The sequence below is a fragment of the Microchirus variegatus genome (genome assembly GCF_963457635.1).
Source record: "Microchirus variegatus genome assembly, chromosome: 3".
Classification (NCBI taxonomy): domain Eukaryota; kingdom Metazoa; phylum Chordata; class Actinopteri; order Pleuronectiformes; family Soleidae; genus Microchirus; species Microchirus variegatus.
The window spans coordinates 6,179,292-6,198,428 of NC_139804.1; the positions used below are offsets into that span (position 1 = coordinate 6,179,292).

The following is a 19,137-nucleotide window of genomic DNA, read 5'->3' on the forward strand; positions in this document are numbered from 1 at the left end:
GCTCCGAGGTCTCCTCCTAGTTGGACGTGCCGAGAACACCTCTAGGAACCACACAAAGGAGAAGCGGTTCTACTCTGACTCTTTCCCGGATGATTGAGATTCTCAAAGCCACCCTTCTGAGAAAAGCTTGTACCCAAAATCTTTTTCTTTTGGTCATGACCCATTGCTCATGACCATGGGTGAGGGTAAGATCAACATCATCAAAGATCGACCTGGTAGATCGAGAGCTTTTGGATCAGCTCCCTCTTCGCCACGACTGTGCGGGCTGAGCAAACGCGAATGCCTCTCCTGTTGTTCCCGATTTTGCCAGCCAATCTCATGCTCCGTTGTTCCCTCGCTCGTGAACAAGACTGTGGGTAAAGACTCGTTCCCCAGCAAGAGTAGGCGATCTATCGGTTTTCTACTGAGAACCATGGCCTCAGATTTAGAGGTGCTGATTCTCATCCACGCCAAGTTCAACTTACTGTGGACACAGCTCTCGCTTATGTTTTTTACTATGTTTGTTTGACTGTGATCAGCATGAATCAAACAGTAAAGAGACAGATTTTTTATGACATTTTCTCACGATGTGGGAAACTAAGCTGACATGGCCTAGTGTTTTAAGATTTTAGAAGTTCAATGAGTTGGTTTCTGTTAGGCGCAGGGAAGAGACCGTTAAGTTATTGCCTTAACTCCACTTGTGCTATTCTAACATTGACTTGACTTTATTAGGAATTCAGGGCTTGTGCTGCAGGGAAAAAGAAGAAAAAAAAAAGAAAGAAAAAGGTTTGCCATATGTTATGAAATGGTCACACTCTGAGGCTCTGCTCTGCTCTTCTCAGCTTGATGGGAGAGGGTTTTGACGGCCAAATGTTGCCCATGGATACCATGGATGTGCAGTCGATGTTTTAGTAAACCGGAGATGTGGTGTCATCGTGCGCGGACGAAAATGAATGAGAGAGAGAAAGAGTGACGGTTCCGCGAAAACATGAAGATAAGTTTCGATGCACAAGGATGTCGGTCCACAGATGCCTGATTTATCAATAATGGGAAAATAAATCAAAGTTTAGATTCTGTTGATGGCGTCAACTCTGTTAATGACATTCTGAAATGAACCGAGTTCTCGCAGGCACAATTCATTTGTGGCGTGCGGCGGATTTTTTATTGCCTCCTTGCTCCAATTTCAGGTGGAAACAGACACATGAGGTGTGCAGTGAATCCTGCACCCAATACAGGGTTTTGGCTCACGATTTCAAAGCCATTTGTTAGAATCATATAGGCATGACTCCCGTGCTTATTAATACTGTGGGCAGCGCAGCTCTGGCCTTTTAATAAATCCTCCCCTCGTTCTCGCTCTTCCGCCGCGTTGTTGATATGGTGACAAAGTGGCAAAGGAGGCATGTGGCAGCATTTTCGCTGGACTTTAAAGGCTTACATTTGGCAGAGCACTGTCTGTATCCACTGCACTCAACACAGGGAGCAGCTGCTGAGAAATGGCGCTGTTACTCCAGCCCATCATCACTAGCCCCAGGGCATTCACAGGCCAGTCTGAGCTTGGCTTCGGGGCTATAGGGGAGAGAGTGCACTTAACTCAGCTGGCTGAAAGAGGCTCTCTGTACCGGGGGGAATCTGATATGGACACCAGCTGGCTGCAGGAACTTAAGTGAGATAAATTGCAAAGTAGTTAGCCTATCCTTTCCCAGCTGAAGGTAACAGACAGCGGTTTATCTCTCAGGATATGCCTGTAGTCACAAATTCGTGAGGGGGAATGAGACAGGTTTGCATCCTGAGGTTGAACCTCAAAAAGAGATAACGTTTTTTCATGGGAACATTAAGATGCACGACCGGACACCGCCGCGCTGCATGTGCTGCAGTATTGTCTCTTAATATCTGTATTTTAACATAAATATATGCAGAACACGGATATTTCAATTGTTCTGTTTGGTGTTTGTTTAAGTTTTTATTCAATACTCGACATTTTACAGAGTTTCCGTCGAATAAGTGGCTCCTTTCATTTGGCTGCTTTAAAGCAAATGTAATAATAAAAACAAATATGTATAGATGATTATAAGTAATTAATTAGTCACAGAAATTGATTTCTATTTGTGTTGAAGTGACATGCCAGTGCAGCCAATGATTTTTTAAATTGCTTTAACTGCCGTTTTCTTAAGATTAGTTGTCAGTCAGAAGTGATAACACTTAGCATACAATATAAAGAGGCTGCTCTTTTAACTTATAATGGTAATTACTGATTGATATCGTCCACCCCGGTCATTTTAATTTGATGACGAATGCGTGTGCGTTTGTGAAGTAGCCGTTATTTGTAAATGAAAATGAGGTTTGCCACGTTTTCATATGTCAACCCTTATATCAACAGTTAGAACTACAAACGTGAATCAATTACTATAAATTATTCATGACTAAATTAATCCAATACAGTCATTTACAGACCTTGTTTTAATAATAATAAAAAAAAGGCATTTCTTTAGGCATTTTGAAGTTTTTGAAAAAAACATATTGAGATTTTGCACCATTTTCTGCTGTTTATGGACCAAACGACAAATTGGCAAAATAATTATTATAAGGATGATCAATCAAATAAATTAATTTTGTTATGAATAATACTGTTTTAAATTGTTTATCCATATTTATGCAATTGGCATTTATGCAAATGCAGAAACATTCAAAAATAAGTTGTAATTTTCCGTTTGCCTTTGTTAAAATTGCGATTTCAAACGAGTATCAATTACCATGAATAATTAATTGCTAAATTAATCGAGACCTATTTACAAACTTTGTTTTAATTAAAATTAAAAAAAAAAAACCATCTGTTTTCAGATTTTTGCTCATCTATGACAGTAATTTGAATATTTCTTTAGGCATTTTGAAGTTTTTGAAAAAACATATTGATATTTTGCACCATTTTCTGCCGTTTATGGCCAAACGACAAATAGAATAATTGGCAAAATAATTATTATAAGGATGATAAATCAGGGATATGAGTTTTGTTATGAATTGTACTGTTTTAACTTGTTTATCCATATTTGCAATTGGCATAAGATGCAGAACATTCAAAAATAAGTTGTATTTTGCCGTTTGCCTTCGTTAAAATTGCGATTCACGCGATTTCAAACGGGATCAATTACTATGAATAATTCATTACTAAATTAATCAACAGCTATTTAGAGACTTTTTTTTGATTAAAATTTTTAAAAAACCCATCTGTTTTCAGATTCTTTGCTCAGCTATGACAGTAATTTGAATTTTTCTTTAGGCATTTTGAAGTTTTGGAAAAAACATTGAGATTTTGCACAATTTTCTGCCGTTTATGGACCAAATGACAAATAGAATAATTGGCAAAATAATTATTATAAGGATGATAAAAGATCAATAAAAAAAGAAAATCAAAGATATGAGTTTTGTTATGAATAGTACTGTTTTAACTTGTTTATCCATATTTATGCAATTGGCACAATAAGACGCAGAACATTAAAAAATAAGTTGTAATTTGTCGTTTGCCTTCGTTAAAATTGCCATTTCAATGTGTAAATGATTTATTGTTTAGCTTTTAAGCAACAGGTAATGTCACTTTTACTAAAATCGCTATATTTACATCAAAAAATGGTTAATTTAGTATTTTGCCAAAACCCCAATCTCACATTCTGGGAAGTGGAGGAAAAAACGTGGACACAACATTATTTACATATGAGGGATGATATGTAAGATTGCATGCATCAAGTGGTTTCATTCAGTTGTTGTGTGTCTGTGTTCCCTGTGGTTTCTCAGGTATGAGCTGCTCCAGAAGCAGCTGTTCAAGCTGGAGGAGACGGAGGGCGGCGTGGACCAGTTCACGCGCAGCTACAGGACCTTCGGTGTGCAGCGGCGGCCTGACAACAGCCTCTGCTTTAAAGAGTGGGCTCCGGCAGCAGAGGCTCTCTTCCTCACTGGTGACTTCAGTAAGTTAAAGCTCACATAGAGTGAGTTATGGAGGTCTACTTACATACATTAACTTGTTTTTATGGTCAAAAACCTCCTAGTTGATGTAAACGAGCCGATAGAAATCCTCTTTTCTGACGCTGTTGCCCAGCTGCGATATTTCAGACTCAACTCTCACACCCAGAAGACAGAGTGTGTTGTGATTGGCCAGCCAGCGTAGAGGCTTCCCAACTGTCTTGTGATTGGCCAGTACCCGGAAGTGACATATTCAGCACACCAGCTCTCAGAAGCGCAGCTCCCCCCTCTGGAATGGTGGATGCACTGCTACTCATAATCAAAACATTCTTTTAACAGTGTTTAAAAATAGCTTCTTCACGACTCCCCGCAGCAGTCCCTTTTATGACTTTGACCCGGAGTCAGAAGACACTGTTGCTCGTGAAACACCTCCACAACGGACGTTATTTTTCTTCTGCGGTTCAATGTACGCAACCGGATGTGCCCGGAATAGTGCCCGGAGCAGGACGATCTGCTGTTCCGGAGTACCGCTGTTTACGTAACAGGACCAGGTTTTTTCAGAGATCTCGCTGAGCCTGAGATTATAATATAACACAGCGTTCTCAGCAGTGGCTGAACTGTTTGTTTTGAACCTTCAGGGCTACATAAACAAGGTAATGACGCAGATACACACTAAAAAACAGCGTTAATTGAAACTTCCGGTCTAGGTCCGTTTTAACTTGAGGAGAGTGGACAGCTCCCGAACAAACACAATTTTCCCCCCACCCTTCAAAGCTTCCACTGTGAATTATATTTCTGTTAATATTATGTGCCACACAGTCCACGGTTCATACAACACAGGAAAACTGAAGCCTACCACCAGTCATCCTGAAATTATACCTGAAATTTAAAGCTTCAACCTTGTCGCTTTTTTTGCTTTTGAAAAGGAGCGATAATTGTATAAATTACTGAGGCATTTAAAAATCTTAATTTCTTTGTAGCTCAGCAGGCGTCCTCATTATGATTTAGAAGTGCATGAAACAGGCTGACAGATGAAAGGATTCTTTCTATTCCAATGCCACAACAGTCATCAATTTGCAATAATAAATATTAATGATGCACAGATTGGGGAATTAAAAAGCCAATTCTGATGTTTCAAATACCTATTTGTCCAAGAGCTGGTACTGATATCAATGTTGTGTTTGTTTTAGACGATCTAACACTATCACCGTATCTTTGATTATTGACTAATCTGTCATAAAACTTACCAAAAAAAGTTTTTAGAGAGCCTCTATTCAACAATTTAGACAGCTAGAAGTTGTTCAGTTGCCAAGATAAACATCAGTGATTGTCATCTTTTTTTTTTTTTGAGGACAGTCTACAAGGTTAATGTTGGCCAATCGAGCCCCAGCGGCTGATGTCATGCAATCCCGTCATGCAACAGTCGGAATCAAAACAAAGCCGTTTTGGCAGGAAGCCACAGTGTTCAAATCTGCCAGGCAACTTGTCTCTTCACCAGCTGTATTCAGTAAATGTGAAGATGTTGGACGGCTGTTTTTCCCCAGGACGATGAAGACGGCGTTTTAACAGATCACCAAAGATTCTAAGAGACGGGCAGAGATGGGTGGATCACAGCCATAAGACAGTGGTTGAAGTGAGTGTAGGAGATGGAGAATGCATATGCTAGTTTAGTGCCAACAGGTCCTAAAAATCTCAAAATTCCACCCTTCCATTTCACGTAGACAACCAATACGCTACTTTGGGGAAAATGCTAATTCACTGTTGCAAATCTTCGTCCTCGTTGTCGCCGTCTTCCTTTGTGTTTGGTCTGTTATGATAGCATTACACTGCGTATGCTAGCTTAGTGCTACCTTATACTCAGAGGGGCTTTCCTTCCTTATCCCTAGCTTGTTAGCTGCTTTTGTCACGTAGCATAATATAGCATTACACTGCGTATGCTAGCTTAATGCTACCTTATACTCACGGGGGCTTTTTTCTTTTTCCCTAGCTTGTTAGTGGTTCCTGTTGCGTACATTGTAATGTATACTCGTTTGAATACAGCTTTATTTTATGTGCATGCTGTTTATTCCTGTTTTTGTTGTCGCAGCGTTACAGCGCCGCGTACAGGCCTGGCATATGTACTACAGCATCTAAGTCATTTTTGGGCATTTTGTGTGGATTAATAAACTTCCTTAAAACAATGCAACGCATTTACGTAGAACGTTGCTTACGTTTCGTTCCATTCTCGGGTGGATAGGTGCTCAGTAACCCTTACCCAAAAAGTGACGATATCGCTATCTTTAGCGAAGTTAAACATCTGTCACAAAGTCAGATTGCGTCCATTTCTGTCCCCCAGGGTACATTTTCAGATATTCTCTGCAATAAGATGAAATGAAAGTGTCTGGGAAAGTTGAAGATGTCAGGATACTGCAGGGCTGGACTCATGTTTGCTCTGGCTGTTGCCATGCTAATGAAAAGCACTGCGTGGATATTCTAAGTTTCGGATATAGTCAAGTCAGCCGAATTCTGCGACGTATTGCTTCATCTCTGTGGATTTGAAGTGCACAGTGAACTGTAATGGCTTGAAACCGGGCACTGGTGACATTTATATTACGAGGAAGCTCAAGCTTCCACTGCCAACATGGAGTCGCGTGATTCCCACAGCTCTGTACTTGCATTATGTAAAGCCAGTAAATGAACACATCCCTAAAAAATGGAATCAAATCTCCTATACAGAAGATAATCTGATAAATAAAGTAAAAGCAAAGAGCGATTTCAATAAAAACCACAAATGTTGCGTATCTTCATGGCGCATTCACTTAGAAATTCTGACATTTCTGCACTTATGAACACAAAAGAGCCAACAATTAAGGGAAAGCACAGCAGCCCCTGGTACAAGGGTATCGGGCCCTTTTCATCAGCCGACCTGGGAGCAGGAGATGTGGAAAATATTGATTACGCGGGATAAACTTGCATACTTAAGGGGGTTCTTTTGAATGTGGGAGTGTTTGTTAATATTTTAGTAGCTGGTTATTTCATCATTGCCTGCAAAGTTGTTGAGAGAGTGCAACCTCTGTGTTTGCACTGAAATATCTATCCCCACCAGTCTCAACTTTTGAAAGTAATTTCAGGTTAATGGTCTTTTGAGTTTTATGAGTTTTTTTTTTTAGTTTTTTTTGGGTTGATGTGAAAATTTTATTTTTTATCATCATTAGCAAAGATTAAATGAGACTTGCATTCATCCGTCAAACGCATAAACGCGCGGTAAAACAAGCACTTAGTGTCATTGACTTTATTTGTTTTTCTTTTGCTTTAGCAGGAGATCTATGACACGTGCGCTGTGGGCAATATATAACTCGTATTGGATTAATACTGTGCAAAAAAAAAAGAAGTAGAAATTTGGAAAAAAAATACATCAAGGTGAAAGATTTTAGACCGGTGCACATAACTCAAATACCATTTGTCATGCTCCATGCACAGCAGCACAAATACTACTTACCTCAGTGCCTCTGCTTTTCTGAACTGACGCCCTGCAGATAATGATAAAGGAAAGCAAATGCTAATAGTAATATCCCGAGATTGATAGTGTTTGCAAAAGCAGAGATTTGTCTCCCTTTTTTTTATGGTCTGTTAACATTTTCTAGTTCTGCTGCTGCTGCCGCCGCCATTCTGTCCGTCCACATTATTCCTGTTCACTTTCTTTTTTTTCTTATAATTGTCTTCTCGGGACCTTGGGCAGCAGCTCCATTCCAACATTCAATTCGGTGAGAGATTATATTTTGACACAGCTCAGTCATATTATTTGATTTCAATGCGGTAGTAAATGCGAGGACAGCCCAGCAGCCCTGTTCATGAATATGTTGGCAGGTTTTATACGCTTTTATTTTTTATCTTATTCTTCCTTTCTCCTCAGGATTTTTTAAGCTTCGGAAGAGAAATAAATTGAGGGGAGGGGGGAAGGGGGTAGAAATAAAGGACTTGGCCAACCTGTGAAAAGTGCTGGTGTTGTGCCCGGTCACTTCTGGAGCATCTGCAGTGATTAATTTTCTATCCTGTCGTTTGGGCTCATGCATCGCAAGCAGATATGGATTAGATGGTATAAACAAAAGGCCTTAAATTGATGCGCCGATTGCGGTCACTTTATAATAAATGTTTTTGAGTCGTTATATATCCCTGTCAGTCAATGACGGTCGGTAATGTGGTATCAGCAGGTTATGAATTGAATGCCTCTGCCGTTGTTCGCTCAGGAGGTGGAATTCAATGAGCGGTGGTGAAGTGGCGTTTTATCAAGTTGCCTTTTAGATCGCTGCTTTTACACGACTGTCAGGGAATACAGACAAATACAACCACGTTGAAGTGTGTAAAAGGGATTAGAGGAGGGAAAAACGTGTGAAGAGAAGAAAAAAAAAAAAAAAGAGGTCCTGTGACCACGCGGGGATATTGAAATAGTGCGAAAGTCCACAGCGGAGAGTGGAAGCTGCAGGAAAAGTGGCAAAACATCACTGTACTATTGCAGCATGGAGTCGTTAGCCGTTATATTTACACTCAGGAAATAATTACAGCCCTCAGGTTTGCTGCAATATAATCACATAATAATTATATAGTTTGGCGATAACACAATCGTGATTATGGCAATATAGATAGATGCGAATCCACATCAAGGCTAGCTTTATTGTGATTGCGATTGTGATCGGTCCAGTGTGTGTGACATTTAGGAGGTTTTAATGGTCAAAATGTCATATATTTCTACTTTTAATGTTTGGATAATGTTTAATTACTCTCATTTTAGCCTTAAAATAAAGATTCAGTAGATCGCCGTGAGAGTTGGAGAGAGCAGTGACTACTTTGAGTGACAGTACTTCGACGGTGAGGTTGCCAGACTCTTACAATCACAGATCGGGCCATTTATTGGTGAAAACAAGCAAAGTTTTTATGGATATAACTCAGAATGGCACGATTGCCATTCGTAAGATTACACTGCAGCCGTACATAGAGGCCTGAGGCGATCTGCTGGACCTATTCACATTTATTAACTTAGGACCCAGGTCGAAATATACCAGATTTCCACCTTGGTATTGGTTTTTACAGAGGCCGAAATCAGCAGCCTGGACGGACCGTGTTATCAACTAACTACACAAAGAACTACATCCTGTCTGGTGTGTTAAGGCCAACCAAAAGCATGGTGAAATGGTTCGGTTCAGTACTCTCTTAGAAATAAGGGATCCAAATGGGTTCTTCTATAGGGCTGAGGTTCTCCCTGGAACCATTTGCTTCTGAAAAACCTTTTCCTGAAGAAAGGGTTCTTGGTAACACTGATGGTTCCAGTAAGAACCATTTTGATCCAGAGAATCCTTTAAAACCCCTTTCTTGAATAAAGGGTTTTAAAAGGGTTCTTGGTGGAACCCTCCAAAAGGGTTCTAGGTGAAATCTTTATAAAAAAGGTTCTACCTGAAGCCAAAAAGGGTTCTCCTATGAGGACAAGCCGAAGAACCTTATATGGTTCTACTTAACACTTTTATTTCTGTATAAAAGTGTATGGTATTTGTTCTTTTTTCATTTCCCTTAGGAATAGCACTATAATAATCTGCCCCAACCCTTCCATTTTTGGCACCCTTCCCTTGGGCCGCCAGGGTAAAATCGTATGGTACAGTCCGACAGTCGGCTGATTGGCTGCGACAGAAAAACAACCGCGGTCTATTCTCACACGACGCTTGAAGACTTGTAAACACACGAGTTGCCGGGTGTCGTCCATTGTTGTCCACTGTCTTGTGTTGTTGTCTGTTGTGTCGCGTAAAAAAAAAGTGACAGCCCTAACCTGCTCTACTTCTATGATTCAAAACTCATTCGTATCAGTGTTGTTTAGATCCTCTCTGTGTCCACACAGACGCCTGGGACAAATTCTCCCACCCCTACCAGAAGAAAGACTTTGGAAAGTGGGAGCTGATCATACCGCCCAAACATGACAAGTCTCCAGCTGTGGACCACAACACCAAACTCAAGGTAGAGAACGGAACATCTTTATGCCTATTTTTTTTCGCTCCCTCGGTAGGTGTCATGTTGCCACGAGGACGGCATGGGGAACGTGTCACTGTAATGTTGCAAAGGGAGATTGCCTGTCATGTGTGGTGTCTTATGAACCAAGAGGAAAAGCCTGGCGTGTCGCCGTCACCGACATGTCACCGTGACAGCGCGCAGAGGGGGAGATTACTGTGTGTACACAGTCGGCACAGTGGAGAGTAGATACACCTGAGGAGCCCGACTGAGGGCTTTTGTTTCAAACTCCCGTCTGCGGCAGGTAACCCTCAGGACACCGAGACAGCGCTGTGTTTGTTTGGTGCAAAAAACACCAGCCGTGGCGGATGTAGACGATTGTTTTTTTTTTTTAAAGCGCTTGTAAATAATTCATCAGGGTTAAATGGACAAGACACACCTCCCATTATGCATCGTCTCCCAAGCAAACAGCACGGACGAGAAATAATCTTGAAGTGAGACGCCAGACGAGGAGCGGATGGCAGCGCGGCGCCACTCTCCTTGGGACTGGGTCAGCGTTGGCATGCTCCCGCGCCCCGGACAGGCTGCCCAGCTCCCATTGTCAGCGGAGGTCAGTCTAAGGACGATAAGAAGCAGATGGAAATGCTGGCACCTGGCCTTCCCATGTGCACCCCCCCCCGCTGCCTGTGAATGGCTGTCGCGCTGAGAGCCCCACTTCAGAATTAGTTCCACAGCACTCCCTCGTGGAAGCACACGCGCTTCGCCCGCAATCACTCTCATAGAGAGTAGAGCGGTTTTGCCCTTTGTTCGGGGCCCAATTCATCTCCACTCACAATCAATGTCCTTTTTTTTTGTGGGTACAGTTTTTACACCCAGATCTTTGGGTGGTGATTGTTCGAAACTGAAGTGATTGAATGCCCACATTTTCATCCACACCTAAATGCTTGCAAATTGCTTGGCACTTTAGTTTACTTTTCCTTCGTCTTGGTCGTGCAACCCTCATTCTTTCTCGCAGTCTGATTTTTCTTTAATGTGCCTAATGCTGGCCAATTTGTCTGAAGGGCCCTGGCTCTGTCAGGCTGAATGCCAGTCCATTTATCCAACTATCTTTTCCTAATCCTATAAACTGTGAAGCATGTCATAAGCAGAGCCAGGCAGCTCACCCCCAGGTGGCCTGGCCATAATGAAAAAACCCCAGAGGGGGGGGGCCTGGCCAAAGGCTCACAGGCAGGTGGCATTGGAACAGTCATTACTTCACAACAGTTGCCAGAATTAGCCGAGTTCTAATGCCCATTTCTCAGGACGAACACATGCTGTGGATAACTCTTCAAGATCGATTTTCTTGGTGGGCTTTTTGAACTCTCACGCTGGCTTTCTCCTTTCTTATTTTACTGATGGCGGCAAAGTAGCTTGCCAGTTAGATTTTCCAAACTATACTTTGACTCCTTTCCAATCCCTGAATGGAGGACATAATGAATGAGAGGCAAAATGATAATGATTCACATTTCTGATTCTTCTAAATTGATCCCTGGCTCGAAAATCCCTTTTACCAAGAGAGTGGCTAAAACGGAGAAGCCTGCACCTTTTTTTTTTTTTAACAAAACAAAACACAGCATAATTACAATTTAATCCAGATCCACAACAACAGGATTTTCGGCTAAATCCTGTAGCTTTTTGTCATCAGCGACCCACTGAGAGTCCCCGCAAAAAGGCTTTGAGAAAAAGCTTTAACGCTCTCGACAAATACATGAAATCATGATGGTTTGTTTTAACTTTTTCTTTTTTTTACCTTGTTTTTTTGTTTCTTCTTGCTATATGTATATATATATGTATGTGGGTATAAATGTGTATATATGTGTATGCATGTATATGTGTATATACATGTATTTATGTATATATGTATGTATGTATGTATCTATATATGCATGTATGTACTGTATGTATATATATATTTATGTATATATATGTATGTATATGTATATATATGTGTATGTATGTTTATATATGTATATGTATATATACATATGTGTGTGTGTATGTATGTATGTATATATATGTATATATGTGTGTGTGTATGTATGTATGTATATATATATGTATATATGTGTATGTATGTATATATATATATATGTGTATGTATGTATATATATATATGTGTATGTATGTATATATATGTATATGTATATATATGTGTATGTATGTATGTATATATATGTGTGTATGTATATAAATGTGTATGTATGTATATATATGTATATGTATATATACATATGTGTGTGTGTATGTATGTATGTATATATATGTATATATGTGTGTGTGTATATGTATGTATGTATATATGTGTATATATATATATGTATATATACACATACATATATACATATATGTATACATGTGTGTGTATATATATATATATATATATATATATGCTAATGGGGATCCAAATAATTAATGAAGAAGTTTTCTCTTTCTGTGTAATATGGACAGTTTTACATCAGCACTTCGTGTCTGAAAGATATAAATAAACGTTGACATTAAAACGTATACAGTACATTGCATACACTGAAGCACAGGGAACACGCAGTAATCACAGTTAACATGGTGTAACCTCTGTTTTTATAGCCTTTAAGGCTGCAGCTGGTTTATATAATATGCAATTATGTTTTCACTATAGTTTGCATAGTCATTGTACAAGAAGGAGAGATTCTGTTAGTTTGGTCACAGATTTCGGCTGCTGCTACTCCTCTTTTGTCTGCTCATTACAGACGGTGTTTGTGTCCCTTTCCTCTCTTTTCATGCCAACTCTTCCCTTCTCTATGTCTTTGTTTAAGTTCCTTCCTCACACTCATTCGTCTTCATTTTTTTCCAGGTGGTGGTTCACACTAAAGACGGAGAGCGACTGTACCGCATCTCACCATGGGCAAAATATGTGACCAAGGAAGAGAAATCTGTCATCTACGACTGGGTTCACTGGGACCCTCTTCAGCCGTACATTGTAAGTTATGATTTGAATGTACCACTTTTTGGAGAATCATTTATCTATGCTCCTAAAGGTGCTTCTCAGTGAGTCATAGAAGATTTTTTTTTTTTTTTTTTCTGCTACAGGAAGCTTTTTCTGAACTGTCAATGTTGCAAGAGAACCTTGTTTAATGAAAACAGCAATGATTGGTGTGTTTTGCATCAGCAGAATTTTTGGTTCCAGGATAGGTAAAAGTGGAGATAAGCCTGGGTCAAAATCATTTAAAAAAAACCATTATGAAGGTAGAATTTATTTTAATAACATCTGTGGTTGGATTTGAAGGCAGTCCCTCTCTTGTAAGACACTCAAACGTCTCTGTTTCGATTGTTTGTCCCATGTTCTCGGCTCTTTCCATCACAGCAGTCTTTCAATCTCATGTCTGACCCTGTCATTCCTCACATGGTTTCTCAGTGTTGCTGAGCTGAGAGCGTCTCAATGCTGGTTGATGTCCTTGGCACAAGTGTGTAGTTTCTGCAGCTGTCTGTCGATTATTTTCTTGATTAATCCAGTGTTTGTTTGGTCCGTAAAATGTCAGAAAGTGTTAGATCAACAAATGTTGATCAAAACCTGGAAATTGTGATTTTCTCCAATGTCTTGTTTTCTCCAATAATCAAAATAATTCAGATTTAACGATTCCTTTGTTACAGAAGTATTAGAGCCACATGTAAAAAAATAAAATAAAAAATGAGATTAAAGTCAGAATTCTGAGGAAAAAATCAGAAGTCTGAGATTAAAGTCAGAAGTCTGAAATTAAGGTCAGAAAAAAGTCTGAATTCTCAGATTAAGGTAAACAAAAAAAAAGCTCAGAATTCTGAGATTGCGATAAAAAAAAGTCAGTATTCTGAGGAAAAAATCAGAAGTCTGAGATTAAAGTCAGAAGTCTGAGATTAAGGTCAGAAAAAAGCCGAATTATGAGATGAAAGTCAGAATACAGTCAGAATTCTGAAATTAAGGTCAGAAAAAAGTCTGAATTCTCAGATTAAGGTAAACAAAAAAAAAAGCTCAGAATTCTGAGATTGCGATAAAAAAAAGTCAGTATTCTGAAATTAGGTGAGAAAAAAGTCTGAATTCTGAGATTAAAGTCAGTAAAAAGTCAGAATTCTGAGATTAAGGTCAGAAAAAAGTCAGAATTCTGAAATGAAAGTCAGAATACAGTCAGAATTGTGAAATCAAGATCAGAAAAGATTAAGGTTTAAAAAAAGTTCAGAATTCTGAGATTAAGTAAAAAAAAAATTAGAATTCTGAAATTAATTGCAGAAAAAATGTCTGAATTCTGAGATTAAGGTCAGAATTCTGAAATTAAGGTCAGAAAAAAGTCTGAATTCTGAGATTAAGTTCAGAAAACAGTCAGAATTCTCAGATTAAAGACTTTTTTTTTACATGTGACCCTAATACTCTTCCGTTCTTTGTTATATGGAGCAAAACAAAACAGATTCACATTTACAAAGCTGTAAATTCAGCTCATCTTGTCCTTCCTGTCTGTCGATTATTTTCTTGATTAATCCAGTGTTTGTTTGGTCCGTAAAATGTCAGAAAGTGTTAGATCAACAAATGTTGATCAAAACCTGGAAATGGTGATTTTCTCCAATGTCTTGTTTTCTCCAATAATCAAAATAATTCAGATTTAACGATTCCTTTGTTACAGAAGTATTAGAGCCACATGTAAAAAAATAAAATAAAAATTGAGATTAAAGTCAGAATTCTGAGGAAAAAATCAGAAGTCTGAGATTAAAGTCAGAAGTCTGAAATTAAGGTCAGAAAAAAGTCTGAATTCTCAGATTAAGGTAAACAAAAAAAAAGCTCAGAATTCTGAGATTGCGATAAAAAAAAGTCAGTATTCTGAAATTAGGTGAGAAAAAAGTCTGAATTCTGAGATTAAAGTCAGTAAAAAGTCAGAATTCTGAGATTAAGGTCAGAAAAAAGTCAGAATTCTGAAATGAAAGTCAGAATACAGTCAGAATTCTGAAATCAAGATCAGAAAAGATTAAGGTTTAAAAAAAGTTCAGAATTCTGAGATTAAGTAAAAAAAAAAATCAGAATTCTGAAATTAATTGCAGAAAAAAGTCTGAATTCTGAGATTAAGGTCAGAAAACAGTCAGAATTCTCAGATTAAAGACTTTTTTTTTACATGTGACCCTTATACTCCGTTCTTTGTTATATGGAGCAAAACAAAACAGATTCACATTTACAAAGCTGTAAATTCAGCTCATCTTGTTTTAATGATGAAAAACAAAGCACTCAAACCGACTCATTGGTTATCAAAGTAGTTGCTGATCCATTTAGTTATTGATTAATAATCAAATAATCAAATAATAAACAAGTGTGCACAAGTAAAACATTAAGAGGCTATTTGAGACCCCGTTGCTGTCTTTATTGTTTGTTATTTGGCATCATTTTAATTACAGGAGCTCTTCTAGCAGCAGTATGTTCACTTTAGTTTCAAGTGGCAATCATGTGCTTCAGATAGTGGGCTCAGAAGGCCTGGTGGGCAGCCATCGGGAAATTTGTTCTATGTATAAAACAAATCCCTCTCCTGTTGTGCAACTTAACCACAGTGAATCATAGATATTTTAATATTTAAAGCGCAGGAACTATTATCAGCCTGTGCTGCTGTAACAGACTGGTGCTGGGGCTCACACTTTGTCTTTGACCTTCTGGTTAAGAATAAATCACCCAGTGTGCTTTTAATTTTAGCATCATTAACCTTCCCTCCAATTTTTTCTCTTTAATCTGAATTTTTAAAAAAGTTTCCCAAAGCCTAAATATTGTGATTTTTCCATTGTATTGGCCTCATTATATTATCCGCACCAAGTGTCTGAATAAAATACAATAGCAAAGTGACAGATGAATGAGTAAGACTATATAATGTTCATGCAGAAGATGGAAAATCACTCTCATACACTGTCTGAACTCCACTGAGCCAGACTGAATATTGACCCAATCCAAACCAGAACCTGACACATGCCCTGTTATTGTTTTGTCCAGACTCTGCCTGAACCCAGACACAGTTAGAGTGAGCTGAAGGGTGCGCACAAAATAGATGGTGTTTTGCCTTTTATGTTTATTAAAGTTATCGTTACATTCACGGGGAAGCGACTGCAGATACACACCAGACAGACAGATGCACATTTAGCACTTATGAGTATCATAAAAATTCATGGAATTATTTTAGTGTAATTTGAGTGCCTTCAATCACCTGTAAGTTGCATTCAATGTGCCTCGTAAGTAGTAAACCCTATTACTGAGCAGAAAGTTTATCACTTTATATGTAGTATGTATATATATATGTGAATATATATATATATATATATATATATATGTGTGTGTGTATATATATATGTGTATATGTATTTATAAATATGTATATATATATGTATCTGTATATATGTGTATATGTATATATGTATATATATATGTAAATATGTATATATATGTATAAATGTATGTATATATACACATCTATGTATATATATATACACATCTATGTATATATATATATACATCTATGTATATATATTTACATATATATATATATATACATATATATGTGTATATATGTATGTATATATATATATGCATGTATATATGTATGTATATATGTATGTTTATATATGTATGTATATATGTATGTTTATATATATATGTATATATGTATGTATATATATATACATTTATGTATATATGTATATGTATATATTTGTATATATATGTATATGTATATATGTATATATATATATGTATGTAATATAGCTTCACATGAAAACATACAGATCTGTTATACCAGGTGAGATAAAAAAAAAAAAAAAATCTATTTTACAGCAGTTCAATAACCTTGCACATTTGTCCCTTGCAGCTACATGTCCGAACCACTAGATGGTACATTACTTGGTTTCATAGTTTAAAAAAGGTAGAATCTAATTAAAGTTCAGATTTTTGTGTGTGTGTGTGTGTGTGTGTTAATATAAAAGCAGTTAAAACACATTGATCACGTTAGACTGTCGTCGTCGTAACAAGGAAGGGTTTGTGGAACACACACGGGGGGGGGGGGGGGGGGGTTAGAAAGGGGGTTAGAAAGGTTAAGAAACAAAATGTGTTAAACTCATGATCACATAATCTGCTTCTCTCTTCCAGCAAATTCACCCGCGGCCAAAGAAGCCCACGAGCCTAAGAATATACGAGGCTCATGTTGGCATCGCTTCTCCAGAGGGAAAGATCGCCTCGTACACCAACTTCACCGTCAATGTGCTCCCGCGGATAAAAGACCTGGGTAAGACATGAAAGCTCCCCCCCCTCACACACACACACACACACATATGATTCCCCTTCTGACCTCGCTCTCATTGTGTTGCTGTGTAATAAAATAAAATGCACAGCAATCATCCTGCAGTGATACTCCTCATCTACTCCGTGTCAGCGAGGCGTTTGAGTGATATTTGTAAACACCCAATATCTCAGGTCAGAATCAGCCATGTATGTGAAGCGGGGGGGGTCTCATAGAGCCATTTTTAGCTGCCCAGTGTCGAGCGCCATCTCTGTCAACGCTGGGCCACAGACCAACATCGCATCCCAGCGTCCACTGAATGCCAGCGCTCCTCTGCTGCAGCGAATATTTCCAGTGGCAGAAGCCTGTCACACTCCCTCTGCACAAGAACCACATCAGCAAGTCAACATCGTGGTTACCAGCATGGCCTGAAGGGGATTACTGACCGTTAGACAGTGTTTTGTAAAGTGGGCTCCACAAGAGCGCGCCCAAAAACTGACAACTTGTTTTTTCATTTCCATGATCTTGACTCGGGCTGCCAATAGTGGAGAAAAAGCATGCATTCTCGCTTCATCCAGTCAAGAAAGGATTATAAAAATATATAATATAAAAATGTATGTTCTTATAATTTTGTTTCAATAACTGTGTTATAACTCGCACATTTTCTTTTACAAGGAAGTTAACAATTGTTTATTCATCTTCTTATGAATTATTTCGATTTAATGGCTTTAGAATTGTCTTCTTTTGCCACTTTTTCCAAGATAAAATTTCACTTTCCATATTACAATTAGAGCTTTATTTTCTCGATGAATCGTTTGCTAATGAAATGTCAGAAAATGTTAAAAAACGTCGATCAGTGTTTGTCGAACCTGGAAATGACGATGTTCTCGAATGACTTGTTTTGTCCACAAACCAAAATGATTCAGTTTGAATGATTTCTTTGTTACGTGGAGCAAAGAAACAAAGAAAATATTCACATTTAAGAAGCTAAAACAATGACTTGAAATTTACCATAGTAATAGTCGGCATCGCCCTGATCAAGGATCCGTTAAAAATATTTGCAAATCTCTTAAGGAATAATTTTAATGAATTTTTGAAATTCAGGAAATGATCCATTTGCCCTGATGCACTTTGACAGTGAGCTGACTTTCTTAAATAAAACAAAAAGTATCTTGGAATGACTTAATATTTACCATCATAATAGTCAGCATTGCCCTGAACAGGGATCTGTTGAAATTATTTGCAAACCTCTTAAAGAATAATTTTGGTGAATTTTTGAATTTCAGGAAATGATCCATTTGCCCTGATGCACTTTGACAGTGAGCTGACTTTCTTAAATAAAACAAAAAGTATCTTGGAATGACTTAATATTTACCATCATAATAGTCAGCATTGCCCTGAACAGGGATCTGTTGAAATTATTTGCAAACCTCTTAAAGAATAATTTTGGTGAATTTTTGAATTTCAGGAAATGATCCATTTGCCCTGATGCATACTGACAGTGAGCTGACTTTCTTCCAAAAAAAAAAAGTATCTCGGAATGACTTGATATTTACCATCATAATAGTCGGCATCGCCCTGAACAAGGATCTGTTGAAAATATTTGCAAAACTCTTAAGGAATAATTTTAATGAATTTTTGAAATTCAGGAAATGATCCATTTGCCCTGATGCACTTTGACAGTGAGCTGACTTTATTCAAAAAAAAGAAAAAAGTATCTCGGAATTCATTATAAGTCGCTTTGTATTAAATTGTCTGCTAAAATGCTTTAATGTAAAAAATGAATGTAAAAACAAAAAAAAACTTGAATGCTCCCCTGCCAGATTATAGCTATTGCGTTTGTCTAACTGTAAATACTTTAGATATTGGCTGAGTTTAAACCACTGGATGATCTGTTACACAGAAGGCGTTAAAAAAAAAAAAAGCTCAGCATCTTTATTATGAGGCACGACATCCT

The 19,137-nt window shown here is 38.2% G+C and overlaps 1 protein-coding gene across 1 annotated transcript in view; it reads left to right on the forward strand.

The window, feature by feature from the left end:
• Positions 1 to 19,137, forward strand: part of gbe1b (glucan (1,4-alpha-), branching enzyme 1b) — a 144,307-nt gene that overhangs the window by 12,142 nt on the left and 113,028 nt on the right. The window contains exons 2-5 of the mRNA XM_083886192.1: positions 3,766 to 3,935; positions 9,794 to 9,909; positions 12,770 to 12,895; positions 17,051 to 17,186. Coding sequence (XP_083742318.1) covers positions 3,766 to 3,935; positions 9,794 to 9,909; positions 12,770 to 12,895; positions 17,051 to 17,186 — 548 coding nt within the window. The remainder of the gene's footprint in view (positions 1 to 3,765; positions 3,936 to 9,793; positions 9,910 to 12,769; positions 12,896 to 17,050; positions 17,187 to 19,137) is intronic.